At 36.9% G+C, this 17,011-nt stretch overlaps 1 protein-coding gene across 4 annotated transcripts; it reads right to left on the reverse strand.

The window, feature by feature from the left end:
- Positions 1-331: 331 nt before the first annotated feature.
- Positions 332-10,004, reverse strand: LOC129271209 (uncharacterized Nudix hydrolase NudL-like). 4 transcript variants are annotated; one of them, XM_064094986.1, is made up of 5 exons: positions 9,943-10,004; positions 7,380-7,525; positions 6,607-6,847; positions 2,458-2,587; positions 332-2,296 (listed from the first exon to the last, which is right to left on the reverse strand). In XM_064094986.1, the coding sequence occupies exons 3-5, from the start codon at positions 6,831-6,833 to the stop codon at positions 1,910-1,912; spliced, it is 744 nt and encodes a 247-aa protein (XP_063951056.1). In that variant the 5' UTR covers positions 6,834-6,847; positions 7,380-7,525; positions 9,943-10,004; the 3' UTR covers positions 332-1,909. The 4 variants fall into 4 exon arrangements, with proteins under 4 accessions (XP_063951056.1, XP_063951053.1, XP_063951055.1 ...); XM_064094983.1 differs by having other exon boundaries at positions 9,928-10,004; XM_064094985.1 differs by lacking the exon at positions 9,943-10,004 and adding an exon at positions 8,603-8,773.
- Positions 10,005-17,011: the final 7,007 nt, after the last annotated feature.

The following is a 17,011-nucleotide window of genomic DNA, read 5'->3' on the forward strand; positions in this document are numbered from 1 at the left end:
TTGTAAATGTGTATTAAATTACAAAACTTATGGGGAGTTGCTGGCATGTGGTAATTCACAATTATGATTTACATAACAAGACAAAACTCATCACTGCTTATATAGAGGAATTGCTTGCATGTGCACAGAATGAAAATTTTAAAATCCTCAACTTTCTATTTTTGGATTTTCTCAAGCCTCCTGCTTTCTCAAACCTTTTCTGCTTCAAATTTATGCTACGCCAAGTTGGACTTCCGGCCCTTTCCGATCAACTTACAAACTGAGTTGGCGACTACGAATAATCATTAATTGTCACAAGAACGAAGAAACAAAAAAGGAAAGAAACAAAAAGTAATATCATACAATTTATTGCAACCAAAAAGTCCAATTCAAATGCAAATATATGAAAATAATCATATTCAAATAAATAGCACAATAAAGAACTCAAAATAACACAATAAAGAACACAAAATAACATTCAACTTTGTCGATTAACGCCCTCACACTCCTCAACAGACATTATGTTAGAGAAATAAACATTTTTTAATCAATAAAATTCATTCATCTGGGATAATAGTTTACCCCCCCCCCGCAAAAACACTCATCGTAAATCATAGGTTGAAAGGTAGAATGAACCAACATTTTTGTCAAGGGGGATAAAACTAAACCACGGTGAAACACGAGCTTAGCTACATGACGTTGCATCCAGTTTCATTGCACTTTCTGCAAACATTCTTAATTACGCTATATAAAGAGGTAGACAAAGAGGAATGGGGTGAACAAACTATTTTTCAATCGAATGTCAATTACAATTTATTTTAAATCTCTTGAATAAAACACAGAGTACAATAATGAAACGATCAAATAATAACATTCATAAGCAAAACTGTGGAAAACCATTTCTAACCAAAAAAATAATATGTATAATTATTATTGGAATCCTTAATTTTGACAATCCACGTTAGCGAATACATCCGAATCTGAATCATGTCTACTGCGATTTTGATTGCAGGTGTACATTTACTACATTTTATTTTGAACTGATTTAGATGGAAAACATTGTTTACAGGCTTAATTATAGCAAGGAGGTTGGATAATACCAGTCAAAAAAGATATGCAGACCCTGAAAAAGCAAATGCTCGTTGGTGTGCTCCGTCCTAATAAAATGATCAATAAAAAAAACCCATTAAATTTACCTTATCAATCGGAAATGTTTTGTTTTGACTTAATATAATTCTTCCGAAAGCCTTTTCAATTTGCAATGATTTGTGACCGAGATATTAATAGACAATCAAGAGTGAAGTAAAACTATATTGTACACGTATTATTCATAATACACTTTTCTCAGGGGCGGTGGGGTCGGGGGCTGGGGTTTCAGCATCCTCCATACTTTATTCAGAACACGAGTACATAAAAGTAAGAATGACCATCATAATCATGTTCGGCCCCACCCCTCCCCACTTTCAATCTTGTTCCACGGCCAATGCTTCTGGACCAAATATAATGCATGAACATTAATCCTGAGATCGTTTGGTGGACACGACTTTGTGGAATGGGGAAATATCAACTAGAACTTTTGCTTCTTTTTTTTTGCCAAACCAAATTCGGACTGCATGGTTGATAAAAAAAATTGTAACATCACGTGTTTTGCATATACCTCATGACTTTTAAATCATGATTGTCGTGATGTTGCCAAGATAGCCATCATGTGGTCTTTTAGCATAAAGTTTAATAAAACGCTCATGATCACATGTCACGGAAATCGTTTCAGCAAAAAAAAACCATGAAGAAGATTTGGGGGATGGTCTTTTGAAATAAGTGTCATTGCAAACAAAATATGCATACATTTTCACTACTTGAATCACAACAGGGCGCGGTCCCTTCTTATTGTAATCTTGATGCATGGTATTGATTTGGGACATAATAAATGTTATCCTTTCCCAAAATAGATATCATACATCCCTCTGCTTATATCGGAGATGTCAAAGGCGGGGTCGACCTCGAAGGAAGGTTTGCGGTTATAGAGAACGGCCGCGGTGACGATAGCCAACTTGGCCGACATACCCATGAAAGGGTGACGTCCGGCGAGGCCGGGGATGTCGAAGGCGTGGAGGAGAAAAGGCCGATTCCTGAACTCGATCCATCGGCAGGAATGATGTCGACTTTGGGTGAAATTTCGTGCTGGCGCGGTGAACGTCTCGGCGACCTCGGAGGCATCGGGCGTCGGTACGAACGTCGGTGGGATGAGACCAACATACGGGGTGACGAAGTGACGGTTAGGGGCCACCAATGGTGGCAGTTGTGAGATGACTTGAACCTTTAGAGTTGGCGGAAGGGGAGAGATATTGAGATGAAGATTTAGTCTATCTAATCAAAATATGAGAAGTATATACAATCGTGAAGTATTTGAAACATACCCTGGAAGGGCAAAAACGTTGGGAGGAGAAGGGAGAGTGATACGACTGGAAAGAGTATTACCTGGTTGGGTGGTAGTCCGATTTCTTCATGCGCTTCTCTCAAAGCAGTGGTACGGAGATCAACATCCTGATCATCAAACTTGCCCCCAGGAAAGGCTACATACCCAGCTTGGCTCCTCAAATGTTTCGCTCTGAAATCATTCAAAGTCAGACGGAGTAGAATTAACTGACTGTTATTTCATCGTTTCCAAGCGATACATGACGCTGTCACGACTCGAAGTGACAGCGTCGTGCCTTTTATTTTTCCATATTTATTCTTATTCGATGTCATTTAGTTTCCTTTCGTTTCCTACACTTCCAGAACATTACTCATTAGACTTGTTAATGAACACACGAACCGTTGGTTAAAACAGAATTCTACACAAAACGAGTAAGGATTTGTTTTTATATATCAAAATTAAAAAAATACGATGGTTAAAAATTCTGAGTGTACTCAAGTCAAATTCAATTAAGAATCCAAGTGATAAAATTATGATTAACGCTGAAATCAATATTGGCAGAAAAACTGATATCAATCCGTAACTTCTTCAATAATACATGTACTTTGTTGGATATTGCGTTTAAAGATTGTGGTAACGTTCTCAAAATGAGTTCGAACAGAATCCAATGAAATTGCCATCAGAGTGTTTGTATGTATAAACAAAAAACATGTGCCAAATGGCTCTGGAAGAAAATGCGTAATTGCTGAGAAATTAGCAAAATAAGCACGGAATTCCATAAAATGTCGGGTATTTTTCAAAGCAATATTAATACACTCTCCCACATATATACTTTTCTGTGTTAGTGATCATCGGAATTATCGATTTCAGCTAAGATATCATGATTTTACAAAGATAAGTTTACATTAATGTACCAGATCTAGATGTATGATATTTTGACAATGAACCATGATTTAAAAAGACTTTCTCCTGAAATAATCGTTTGCTGCAACTACTGTCTATTACCTTTAAGAAAACATGTAGGCTATATACAAAATGGCATTGATCAAGATGTAGGCCCATTGCCAAGGTTATAATCGTGTTCTATCTTTCAGTTAAATAAAAAAATCTTCTGAAATAAAGAGAGAAGTGAAGGTGCAGACAGAAAGCAAGGTCAAATACAGTCCATCTTTCCTGTTCCCATTCCGACCATTATCTTATCTGTCTTACCATGATAACGTATCCGCAACCTCGCGCCCAGGATTTCAAGTCGGTGACACGACATTTGCTCCTACGACAATTGCTCCGGGCTTTATTTCGTCTGAGATATAGTTTAAGGGTTATGGTTGCAATAGGGTGTTAGTTGGGTTATGTTTAGGATAGGGTATAGTGTTAATCTAAGATATAGTGTAAGGGTTATGGTTGCAATAGGGTATTAGTTGGGTTATGTTTAGGATAGGGTATAGTGTTAAATCCAGGGTTGAAATTGGTCATTCCATTAATGTGTGGAGTTTGCAGAGGAGCAATTATCGCCGGAGCAAATGTCATGGAACCACCAAGTCACAACTTTCACACCGACAAAACTGACTGTATAAATCGACCAAATAAAAGCTATTGCAGGATATATACCATCGGTTGGTTTTATTGGTGTGACTATATCATTAGACAATGAAGAGACAAAAGCGGGTAAAATAAAAGTAAAATACGTAATAATGATGTGTCCCCCCCCCCCTTCCCCTCGATCTCCTTTTGAGATCTAGATCACGCCATTTTTCATCTTGTAAAAGAATCATGAAACCTACAATGGCATGCATCCTTCATAATCTACTAAACAGACGGATGATTGATTACAAGAGGAACTATTTGAAAAGATGCCCTTCCAATACGGTAATGTTATCATCGGGAATGACACAAATAATGTTCTCTCAATGATCACTGTGACAGATCAGTCATGTTATTCCGCTCGCCCTCTGGCAAATGACCTAAATAAGCACTGAAGGGAAAATGTGGATTTGGAAAATAAAAGGTCTAATTTCTCTTTTAAAGTAAAAGCCCTTCATCATGTCAATTTGGTTCTAATAAAAGCAAGACATTGAGATTATCATCGGTGAAAGTTCAAGGAGTCCAATATGAATTCTTAGTAATAGTTTTTACGCCACGAACCAGCTGCGGCTGTTGCACGTTTCAATGATGATGTGTATCATTCCATAAATTGCATTTTTTTTTCATAATCAATGAATCAAGATGAATGAATATTTTGATCATAGGATCATAATTATATGAAATGGTATTCTGTATTGAATGCTCAGGTATTTTTAAATTATACAAAACATTGCAGATTACGGTATGTATAATAGACCTATACACCACGAACATGGCAGGACAACTTAAAAATAAAAATCGTCAAAAAATATCAGAGTTAAAATATCAAGAAGCATTTCATCAGTATTTCAATTTTGATGGATTTTATAACTTCTGCTATTCTGTCCTATTCTGACGATATCAGCAATGATTTGACGTTGGGGTTTTTTCAACCATAAATGATCTATTCCTGAAATACCCTTTTTGTTCCACTCTAAACGAGGAAGACTTGCAAGGCTTTATCGGCATTCAATCATTATTTTATAACACAGGTCAAGAACAAAAATTAAGTGTTTTATTTCAAATCTTTTGACAACTGATGCTATTGGGTGATAAATCATGATGATTAAGTTCCATTTCAGCTGGAATAGAATCGAGCGGCAAGCTAGAGGAAGAACGGAATTAAAGAGCGGACAAGAGAAGTGGAAGGTGACCAGGGGTGGGGAGCAAAAGGGTTTACTCGGGGAAGGGTAGCGGAGAAAAGTGAAATTCGTAATCAAAAATTATTCAATCAAGAGCTTGCAAGCATCATCAAATCTATAAAATAAAAAAAAGATATATTTCATAATACATTTGAAAAGGATATAGTGAATGTGTGACGCAATCGGATCTCTTTAAATGTAAAGATATCTTATTTTACATCTGATTTTTATGAAAGCTTCAGCGCTGTCCTTGTTTGATTTGTATAAGCAGATGAACTTGTTTAAAAATGGACTTGACCATTTAAATGCTATAGCTTTCATGAGCAATATAGGGTCTGTTCAATCAATTCCCGAGCAATTACCATGGCCCCCTTGCTTTTTCCTCCCACAAATTAATCAAAACAAGTTAACAAGGTCTCAATAACAAATTAAACTGTTATTCTAGCCTATCTGTAGAAGAAAGACAACGGTAATGAGGCGGTTTCCGTGACAGACTATACCCCTTTTGACGAGTGTGACATCACTGAAAAGAGAGGGGCGGGAAGGAGGGGGGGGGGTGAGGGAGAAACAAAGATAGAAACAGAGACAGACAGACAGAAAGGGAAATGGGTTGTTTGCCTTGCAACCCCCCCCCCCCCCCCGCCTTCCTGGTTTCCCAGGTACCATTTAAATCCATGGTGTCCTACTTACCACATGGGTCAGGAAACAGACGGTTTATTTCTGGGATTTGGTTTGAACTTTTTTTCCTGGGGGGATGTGATGGTTCAATTTAACTACTTATAGGCCATCATAGTCGTCATCATTTACTTTTTTCCAAGGGTAGGCGAGTTTTAATCAAGACGCTTTAAGAATTGGCAATCAATGAGTTGTTACAAACTGTGTTCTGTAGCACAAGAAATTCAATGAAGATAGATTGGTAAACCATCCTCAAGACTTACAAAGTGGTTGAAAATAATTTAATCTCTGTGTGTTTCATGCCAAAGAACAGAATTCCGATTTACATTATTCACAATAATAGAAAGCATACCCTCTCCCCAGCTATTTGCCAGAGCACATTGCCCCCCCCCCCCCCTGTTTACCTCACCAATATTGTTCATCCGACCTTCTTTTCTCACACTCTCTCTCATATTATCTCGTGAAATACCTCGTGAAGTGGCTCTGGCTCCAATCTGTAATACCTCGTTCCCAATGTCGTGCGATCATTTTACCAAAGCCACGATTGGCATCGTAACTGATCGCGAAATTTTTTGAACCATTCAAATTTTTTCTACGATCAATACGATTGCCACCACTGATCTGATACGATCTGATAAGATCACTACGATTACTCCACGATCAAGTACGCCGTTTGAATCGTGGCACAAATTGTGACAATGGGAGGTATTAATCATTATGACTCGTGTGCAGTATGGGCTAATGTGTATAGTGCGTACGCCTATAGCTACGTACCTAACTGTCATCATCATCCTCCACTGGTCTTGATCGTAGATGAGCGGTACGAGCACGGCGGCCTCGCCACGGTTACTCTCATCGCTGAAGAATTTCTGACGCGCATCCGGGAATCGGGTAAAGTAGTTCGCCGCGTCCTGGCTACGAAACCTCTCGATGGCGTCCTCGAGCGATGGTTCTTTCAGGCTATTCTCAGAAGGCACATCCGATTTCGTAGAAGGAGACATTTTGACAGGTATACCTGGATGTGTATATGATATTACCAGTCTCTGAATACATGCATGTAATTTTAAACATTCTAATTAATAAGGGTTAAGGCCTGCGGATCGGCTTTGAAAGTTAGGGGCTGACTGAGAAAAATATTACAATAAAATGGCCATGTTAGATTAATTGATATTAATGTAATAATTAAATAATTTAAAAAAAGAATGAATAAACGACTGAATGGATAAATGATTGATTTATTGAATGAAAAAATGAATGAATGAATTAATGCATGCGTGAATGAATGAATGGGCTAAATGAATAAATACATGAACAAAATCAATTAATGAATTCAAAATAGTATTTCAAAAATAACAAATTTATAATGACATACAATTCCCTATAGTTGCCCATGGTGATTGACCGTCAAATCACAATCAACGAATACAGAGACATGACAACTGTATAATAGATATAATGACGTTTGCCAGACTTAAGACTATCTTTTGTCGGATTATCAATATACTTCAACCAGGGAAGTGTTATAACACTTCCCTGCTTCAACTCACCTGCCGGATATTACACAGGAACTTGGCGAGGGGTATAGAGTCAGGGGTGAGAAGACACCCCGACAGGATAGCGGTGTGGAGAGCTGGGGGTACAGTCTCTATGGTGGGGAGGATCTTTCCTAGGTCACCTCATCTCTTTGGCTGACCTGGATATATAACAAGACAAGAGGGTGAAATTTACGGTTTATTTCCAATTCATCTATCAAATGCCAATTCGTCCAATTGCCAACTCGTCTACTATCATTATTTTGGTCTATCATCAGTTCGTCCACTCACCACAAGGTCTACTTTCATTTAGTCTAATGCCATTCCGTCTAATAACCAGTTGGTCCAATAGCCATTTAGTCCATATACCATTTGGTCTTTTTAAACTAAAGTGCTAATTGTGCAAAATGAATGAAAAGAAAATGGGTATTAGACCAACTGGTTATTAGACGAAATGGTAATAGACGAAATGGTGATTAGACGAAGTGATGATTGGACCAAATGGTTGTTAGACAAAATGTTGATGGACGGAATGGCATTAGACTATAAATGAAGGTAGACCATGTGGTGAGTGGACGAGTTGGCAGTGGACGAATTGGCAATTTACCAAATTTACAACTGGATGGGAAGGAGACCGTGTGGCAAAATGGGGGCGTGGTTCCTTAAAAAGCTGTCCATACTAATAATGATAAAGAGAATGGAACGGTTTATTTCCCTCTTGGTATTTTATACTATTTCATTTCATCTGGTTTTCGCGAATTCATTTTCAAGATAAAAGTAAGTTAAGTTTTAACACATTTCGTCATACACTTGTGTAATAAGAATAATCTTTTGTAATTGAAAAAACGGCATTCGTGGCACAACGATATAATATACATCATGTTGGACGACAAACATCGAAGGCAAAAGCTTGGGGCAAATGAGATGTTTAAACTGGCAATATACTGCCGAAATATATCATGAGTAAAATCATATCAGAGAAATTGAAAAAATGAATCAAAATCATTTTCATGTAAATGTTTGATATAAATGTTTATAATATTACATTTTGGGAATTTAAGCACAAAATAAACGATCTTGCAATGCAGATCAATGGGCGTCAAGATCCACGGAAAATTTAAGCAGAAGTTAATTCATTTTTGAAACTGTATAACTCGACACGTATAGGCCTACATAATGGAATTACGATACGTTCTTGCATCCTCTGTGAACGAATATTGTCTGGCATTTATTCTCACCTGAATAATAAATTCGAGTTCCAATTTACAAGATTTACCAAGAAAATGCAAGCTCTGGGTGACGCATGAATGGACCTGGTATATAGGTACATGGTTGAAAAAGCATACCAGCTATTTATTCAACAACAAACAGTCGAAACCTAACGGCATACCGTGTATTCAAACGTACGTGAGTATCCATAATGGGCAGCCTCGAGAGAAGATAGTTATGTGTGTTGAATGTATATATATATATATATATATATATATATTATATATATATAAAACTATCTATCTTCTCCCGAGGTATAATTATACATGTATAGGCCTATGTGAACAAAAAATCGCCGTCACTGGGTCGGATAGAAGGCTCGGTGTAAAAATGGCAGAGGTAAAAATGGCAAAGGTAAAAATAGCAGAGGTAAAAATGGCAGCGGTAAAAATGGCAGAGGTAATAATGGCAGAGGTAAAAATGGCTGAGGTAAAAATGGCTGAGGTAAAAATGACAGAGGTATAAATGCCTTAAACCCCCATCCCCAAAAAATCCAAAAGCCCCTCCATGTACAGTAGATTAAATAAGAAAGGTTCTGAGAAGAAAATTAGAATTAGGCCTATTATGTTGGACTAATGGAAAGGGTAACATTTTAAATCATACTGTAGATACTTGCACCAAACTGATAACACTTGAGTTGGTATTTCTTAAAGGGGAAATTCACCCTGACATAACGTTTATTGTAAAAATAGCAGAAATAATTAATATGATATTGGTTTTAGGGAATCCATCAAAGATTTAAAAAGCTATTAGAATTTTATATTTTAACGGTGACGTCATTTGCGAGCAGTTTTACCCATATATGGTGTAATAAAAATATCCATGAAATGTCATTTTCTGAAAAAAAAATGAAAATGGTTTTTATGGTACCTTAAATCAACATACAAATCATTTCACATCCGCTCCTGAAAGATTTTTCTTAGCAATCATGAACCACTGATTAAAAAAATGAAAAGTATACATTTTGGTGCCTAAAATACGGGGCAGTTGCTCGTATTTGACGTAAAAAAAAAACCAGACAAAAACTCAAAATTCTAATAACTTTCTTAATCTTCGATGGGTTTTCCTCAAACCTTCACCAATATATTTTTCTGCTATTTTTATAGTAAATCATTTGTCAGGGTGAACTTCCCCTTCAAAACAGGTCGATAGAATGGTACATAAGAAACACCTGTATGGTTATTTTTACCTCTGCCATTTTTACCTCTGCCATTTTTACCTCTGTCATTATTGCCTCTGCCATTTTTACCTCTGTCATTTTTACTTCTGCCATTATTAGTTCTGCCATTTTTACCTCTGTCATGTTTACCTCCGCCATTTTTACCCGGCACCGATATGAAGTCTTGAAGATTTTCCATCATGAATTTGACCTTAGAAAAAAAAAATATTATTGATTCAATTTCATTTAATATCGTTCGTTAGAACTAGAGCTACGCTAGAGCTACAATATTCAAAGACAAACGAAAATACCACATATTTGAATACATTTTATATGAGGGTGCGGACTGTGAACAACAAAACGTTTTCCAGTGCTAAACAAGTCAAAATTGAAACTCTGTGTTATCCAATTTCAGAGAAAACCGAGATGCAACCATTTATTCTTATTCAATCAAGCACTTTTTCTCGTTTCTCTGATTATATAACTTCAATGAAGTCCTAAGTTAGGGACGGCGCCAGGGTGTTATGATGAGGGGGTGGGGTAGTCTACAAATGTAGACCCACATCTGCAGTGTGTGTATAACAGCTGATTCAACGAGTCTGCATAGCAGAATGGCTCGCTTCGCTCGCCCTTTCAGGCTGGTTTGCTTCGTAAACCAGCAGATCCCACCTCTCGAGCCATTCAGAGTCTGCATAGCAGACTAGGGGTGGGGCAAGACGATCAAAAGGTTACGTCATTCATGAACGATTTTTTTTTTATATCAATAAACTTTCCCGTCTCCATTAATTGAAACAGGATAAAATGTTAACTCATTTCATTGCAGATCCCCGAATGACCCCTGAGGTAGATGAGTTCACCCTCGTATGAGTTAATATTCGCTCCAAATTCATTCTTAAATTCACTCCATGAAGAGTGAACCATTGTAAGGAGTAAATTTATATATTAAGCACGCTAAACGCATGCAGAATAAATACACCTTGGCTGCTAACAATGTCAGATACAGTACTAAACTCGATGTACTTTTCTCAAAATATCTCTAAACCGAACCATAAAGCAAACACTGATGGAAACCACCAAAGAAATATAGAAAGGAATCGACACATCACATATTTATATGAGAGAAATAATGAAGTGTGATGAAGAAGAGTGAGGTATAGAAAACGAGAGGATGGTGATGATAGGCTTATAGGATTAGGTATAGGAGACAACGGACAATAACATCAGACAAGACAATGATGGATGCTTAAATTTCATTATCACGCATCACTGAGGATGTTATCGCCATGGTTACCATGCGGATTGGGCAGACATTACTGAATGGTTACCATGACGACATCTCATTTGTCATGAGTTAGCATCGTCGTCTCCCCTGCTTCATCATTTTTTTCTCATAAACATGACGCAACGAAGAAAGGGGAGAAAATGTCACATTTGATAATCATAATTAGAAAGCAATGGAATCGGCAAGATGCAGGTAAACTATGGTTCAACTGAAGTACTGACCATCTTCATTTTCAAACATTTCACGGAAAATGTGATGTCACTTACGTACAGAAAATACAGATTATCATCGCATCTTTCGGATATATACACGTAATTCCGATGTGTTTATATCGATAACAGGCGAATGCGACATTTTTTTTCAAAATGCATTAATGCACCTCACTTTATCTAACTCCCTCCTTTATGTTCCATCGAAAACCTACTTGAAGAGATATCGGGATACCTAATATCTTTCCATGTCGACATAATAATGTATTTGGTAGACATGACGACATTATAAGGTCGTATCTCATCGAGATGACTTCGAAGCCTTATTTTGCCGACGTATCGACATGAGATATTTCAGTTGTAAAGTCGACTTATAAAAAGACAGAGGTCGAGATATTATTTTACGCCCGGGGGGGGGGGGGGCACTCGACCAAAAAAGTGGTAGGGGTGTGCCGCGGGCGAGACAAAAAAACGGGGGCCTCGGAGCGGGCTTATTGTAAAAAGGAGGGTCCTCGGAACGGGCTTCGGAACTACAAATGTTTGTGAAAACGGGGGTCCTTGGAACGGGTCGCCTGCGTGCGAGTGCGTATACGTCCCTATGGAACGTGCATGCAGCTAGCCCGGCGGCACGACTGACGGGCGCGCTAGCGCAGAAGCGATGGTCGGACAGCGAGCTACGGCCGCTTTTCACCTAAATTGCGACCGGAACGGCGTAACGGAAAATGTGCGAAGCCCTGGAGCGGATTTTTTTTCTTCTTTTTTTTTCTCGAGAAGAAGAAAATGCTATGCTTTGGAGCGGCTTTCTTTGTTCTTTTTCTCAATAAGACAAAAATGCTATGCCTCGGAACGGAAATTTGAGTGTAAAAATGGGGGTCCCCTCCGCGGCACATACCCACTATGCATTATATACTGAGTGCCCCCCCGGGATTTTACGGCGGCTTAAGAGCGATTTGTATCCTACACCTCCAGGTCCCGCCCTATTTTCTTTATACATCCGCATCCGCGCGCCCCGGACGCCTCTCAATCTGTCATCTTCATTCTTCAAAATGAGCAACCATTAATCGTTGTGTCATCCATATAGGCATCATCCATTCATCACCGCCTGCCTATATCAAATCATAGATAATCTTTCACCGTTCATAAGTACGTCAAAACAGACCAGCAATCGGAATGCCAATGGTATTAAAGATACACATCAAACTTTGCTTTGTTGGGAGATGTTTACGGAGTAAAAAAAACACAAATAAATAAGTGGTATAAGAGTATCGTTTCAAAAGCATTGGTTTTCGACCCTCGAGACAGATTTATTGGTATTTTGCTGGCAACGTCAAAACTTTTATGCAAGTCAGTTTAATCCTGAAGTGAAAAGTTGCCAAAATAAATTTGCTATGAAACATGAAGGAAAGACAATGATCAGATAAAAATAGTATTTTATTTCACCCCCCCCCCCCTCTTTCTCTCTCTTCGTCTTCCTCTTCCTCACTCTCCTCATTTTCATTCTCCACTTCCTGCAGCCTCCTCCATTTTCAAAGTGATAAACAAAAATATTTTCAAATACATTTTCATTACACCAAATGAATATAGCCACAAACACAGCAAGAAGGCAAATGCAAGCTTGTCACATGAATCTCATAATCCTAACCTTTTGTTCAATGACAATACACTGTGGTAGGGTAAAGTGCTTTCAATTTCACGCGACCAGAACAATTTAGTAAATAGCAATGACGTACGATTATGCGATTGGCAGGAATGTTGCTTATGCCTCGAGAGCCCCCTTACGTCACACAACCATCGGGAATGGACGATGGATACAGAGCAGCGCTGTTGAGGGGGCGTTGATGTTGTCCAAGTAAATATAGAATTTTATTTTGGTTCCCCGGAGTTGGTCGCTCTATGCAGAGGAAATAATACATCAATTCGCCAGTTCGCTACAAGATATCCCCAGATCTATATAATTTTTTTTATTTAAAAGGAGAATCATATTTCCAGATGGCATTGGGGGCACGTGCACTCCCCATTTTTTGTCGACATTATAGTACACAAACAGAACTATGTGATGATTACGTAGTGCCCTCTCGCCCCCCCCCCCTTGGAAAGATGGTGACAATAATTAAATTTTTGTTGGGAAATCCTGTGTCCTGAATCCGACCATGTCTTATACTACATTTACAATATACATGCAATTTTATAAAATTGTTCACGTCGTGAATTCTATTGTGGGAGGAGGGTCTGTGAACCTACAAACAGGGGGCATGACAAGTACATGCCTAATTGCAATTTATGAGAAGGTACTTCAGACACCAGTAAAATAATGAAGGAAATGCAGGTTGAATTTCTCAGATCTAAACAGCTCAATAAAAGTGGTTTTCTATTAAAGGCGTCTTAATCCAAACGATTGAAAACCAGAACAAAACTTCCTCACTCAAAACGTTGCTAACTTCTCGATAATGGAAATAAAACCTTACACCAGAAAAGGAGCAATTTCTGACGAAGAAAATGTAAAGTTGTGAGGCGAATCATATTAATTAGAGTTGAATTAACCATTACTGTGAAGAAAAGAAAAGTTGATGAAATGGAAATTGAGGGGGTGGGGCTACAACTAACTTAACAAGTCTGATAAATAAGTTAAAGTTATACACTTTTTTTATTTTAAAATTTTTCGTGTATGTGCGTGTCAATCAATGATCTTAAATTATCAACCAGATATTGGGCTGCTTCCGATTTGATATTGATAATTTCTAAATTATAAAAACAAAATTGTCTAAATCATCAAATCATATTTTACTTCATCTTCATACGCTTTCATTAAAATTAGACGCTATTTCATCATACCACTTTCAAAATTTCAATCTGAGCCAAACTGTTTGAAGCCAATAATGTATTTAATTGCTTTGAAAACCAGAGATAAGCGGAAAATCTGTCAGTTATTGACACGATGTTTGGCATATAAAGATTATCTTGATAGTTATAACAGACATCGGAAACTCATTAAGATTTGGTAATGATATTCACAAATAGGACAGGAAAACCTTCGAATTCTAAATAGTTTTCTATTATCATTTAATGGCTGTTACGTTAATTATTCCTTTAGGAGGTTACACAGTCTAATGATTATTTTAAATAATCAAATTCAAGTGTTCATTTTACATAATCACCACTCGTCACTCAACGACCATAAATTCAATTCATCGATAACAGCCGATCACATTAAGATGACTAACTAGCTTTTTATGTATCTTTTTTTATCAAGGGGAGGGGCATCTTCCTTTTAAAGGTGATCAGACTCCAGCTGGTCTTTGCATAAATTTTTAATACACCCTAAAAAATATTGGGTTTTGGGTAAAAATGCTCCATGAGGCCGGGTAATTATGTGCGCAACCACCAACATTGGGCATTTCTTTTGGGCATTTTTATTTATCCAGTGTGATGAAAATTTTGCCCATTCTAAAGTAATTGCTGCTTATTTTTTAACCTTACTGGACAATATGCTTCCCGCATTGGGTAAAATACTACCCCAAATTGGCTGGACACATAATTACCCTCGTGCTGGTTAAAACTTTACCCAATATATTTTACAGTGTACGTCTGGAAATTGACATAGCAAAGTGAATGATGAATTTTGTATAATTTTGTATTTTACGAAACCCATGCTGTAGAATTTATAAGGTCTACAGAAAGCTACACTGAAGATATTGTCATTCAAAATATATGTGTCAATGAAAAAAAAGGAAATGAAAATTTACATGTTTCTTAAGGAGCACATCAATCTGAAAAGGCAGAAATACATTGAGAGAAAAATTCATCAATTTTTAATGAAATGAGACACTGCCAGTTAAAAACATCCTGTTTGCTTGGCGGAAAACGCTGATGGATGCAACAGACATTCGTAATATCACTCCTAATAATAATACAGATATTACCATGCATTACGTCAAAGCCCCAATAATTTTTTTTTCTTCATCATCATATCACATTCCCCTGTGTTCCCACTCCCCTTCTCTCTCCCCCTCTCTCTCTCTCTCTCTCTCACCCCCCCCCCCCCTCTCGCTTTCTCTCTCTCTCTCTCCCTCTCTCACACACCTCCTCCTTTTCTTCCTCTATACCCTCTCCCTGTCTTTCCCCCTCCCTCCCTCTATCCTCTACTCTCTCCAGCACTGCTTTTTTTTTGCTATAAAATTGTTTTTGAAAATAAAACACGCGTTTCTTTCATAAGTAAAGTTTTAGTATTTTTTTAATAATATCACTAAAACATTTTTTTAATATGCCGAAGTACCACTTTCTAAGTAAATTTGATTTAACTTCAACTTGAGTTCAATTAAGAGAAGAACGAGTTTACAATTAAGCAACAATGGCCTTCTGTTCAGTGATAATCAATCAAAATAAGCTTTTGAAATTCTATAAAAATATGAAGAGCTGGATTCCAAAAGGGGCTAAATCCACTTTTGACCAAAATTGATTTTTTTTTAATATGAATATGTAGCTTAGACGTGGGAATTAAATGCACCATATCGCATGAAAAACAAATTGGGAAGGTTGGTAAAATTTGAGTTTTATTCCAAAAGGAGCTAAATCCGCTACCGGATTATTTAAAATTGGTTGACTTTACTACTTTTCATACAAGTTCTGCATTCAATTCTTAGGTACATGTTGTGGATATAACTTCACCCCATCAGTGCAAATTTTGATGACAATAACATAATTTTACTATTTTTATGAATATTGTCTGGATCTGGCTGCTTTTGGAATAAAACATCAAATGTCACCGTCCGTAGAACAGATGAAAAAATATTCTTTTTTCTTTTTATAATTTTCAATTGATAAACATCAGAAATTAGGTCAAATGTACTATGCTAACAATATTTTTTTTTGTTCAATTTCCAATGTTATACATGTTTAAATTGGCAAAAGGCATTCAACTAAGGTTTTTATTCCAAAAGGAGCTAAATCCATGAAAAATAAAAAAATTCTTAATTGATATTGAATGCTAGATTTTTAAAAACATGATTTAATTAATCTAAGATGATAGCACTGTCATATATATATCAAAATAAAACAGCAATGGAAAGGGAAGGTGGTGAATTAAAAAAACCTTGATTTTCAAGAAAAAAAATCCCAAAGTGGATTTAGCTCCTTTTGGAATAAAACTCTTCATATATAGAAACCAAAAGAAATTGCAGGAGCTCTTCCACGGCTAAAGACATGTCATACTTAAAGAATAAAAATCATTCATTAAAATGACGCGAAACCGATTTGAAACAAGATACATGCACACTTCAACTTAAGTGGTTATATAATTTATCATCAATAATTATGACGAAGATGATTATTACTTATAAAATCTTGTTGAATGTACTTATATTTTCAATTAACTCCTCATTTAAATAATGCATGAATATTCATTAGAGCAAGTAAATGGGTTTTTTAAAATAACTGTCATATCTATTTTTGTTTGAAATTGTTTTGGATAAGGGTGTGCTACCTATTTTATTCTTTTGTTGAATCAAAGAAAGAGCAACATTAAATCGTCATTTAGCAGAAAATTTCAGATTTCTTTTTAGGTTTTCGGAAAATGCTTTATATTATTCTCACTGTTTTATTCGTAAGAATAAAACGATCGCGTATAAATATCAATGTCAGTACCTATAGGCCTGCATGTACAGGTATAAGTGAAAATGCACAAAGTATAATAGTTGGATAAAAGATGTCTAAGATGAAAATGATGCCACTA

Source organism: Lytechinus pictus, chromosome 2 (assembly GCF_037042905.1).
Source record: "Lytechinus pictus isolate F3 Inbred chromosome 2, Lp3.0, whole genome shotgun sequence".
Taxonomy (NCBI): domain Eukaryota; kingdom Metazoa; phylum Echinodermata; class Echinoidea; order Temnopleuroida; family Toxopneustidae; genus Lytechinus; species Lytechinus pictus.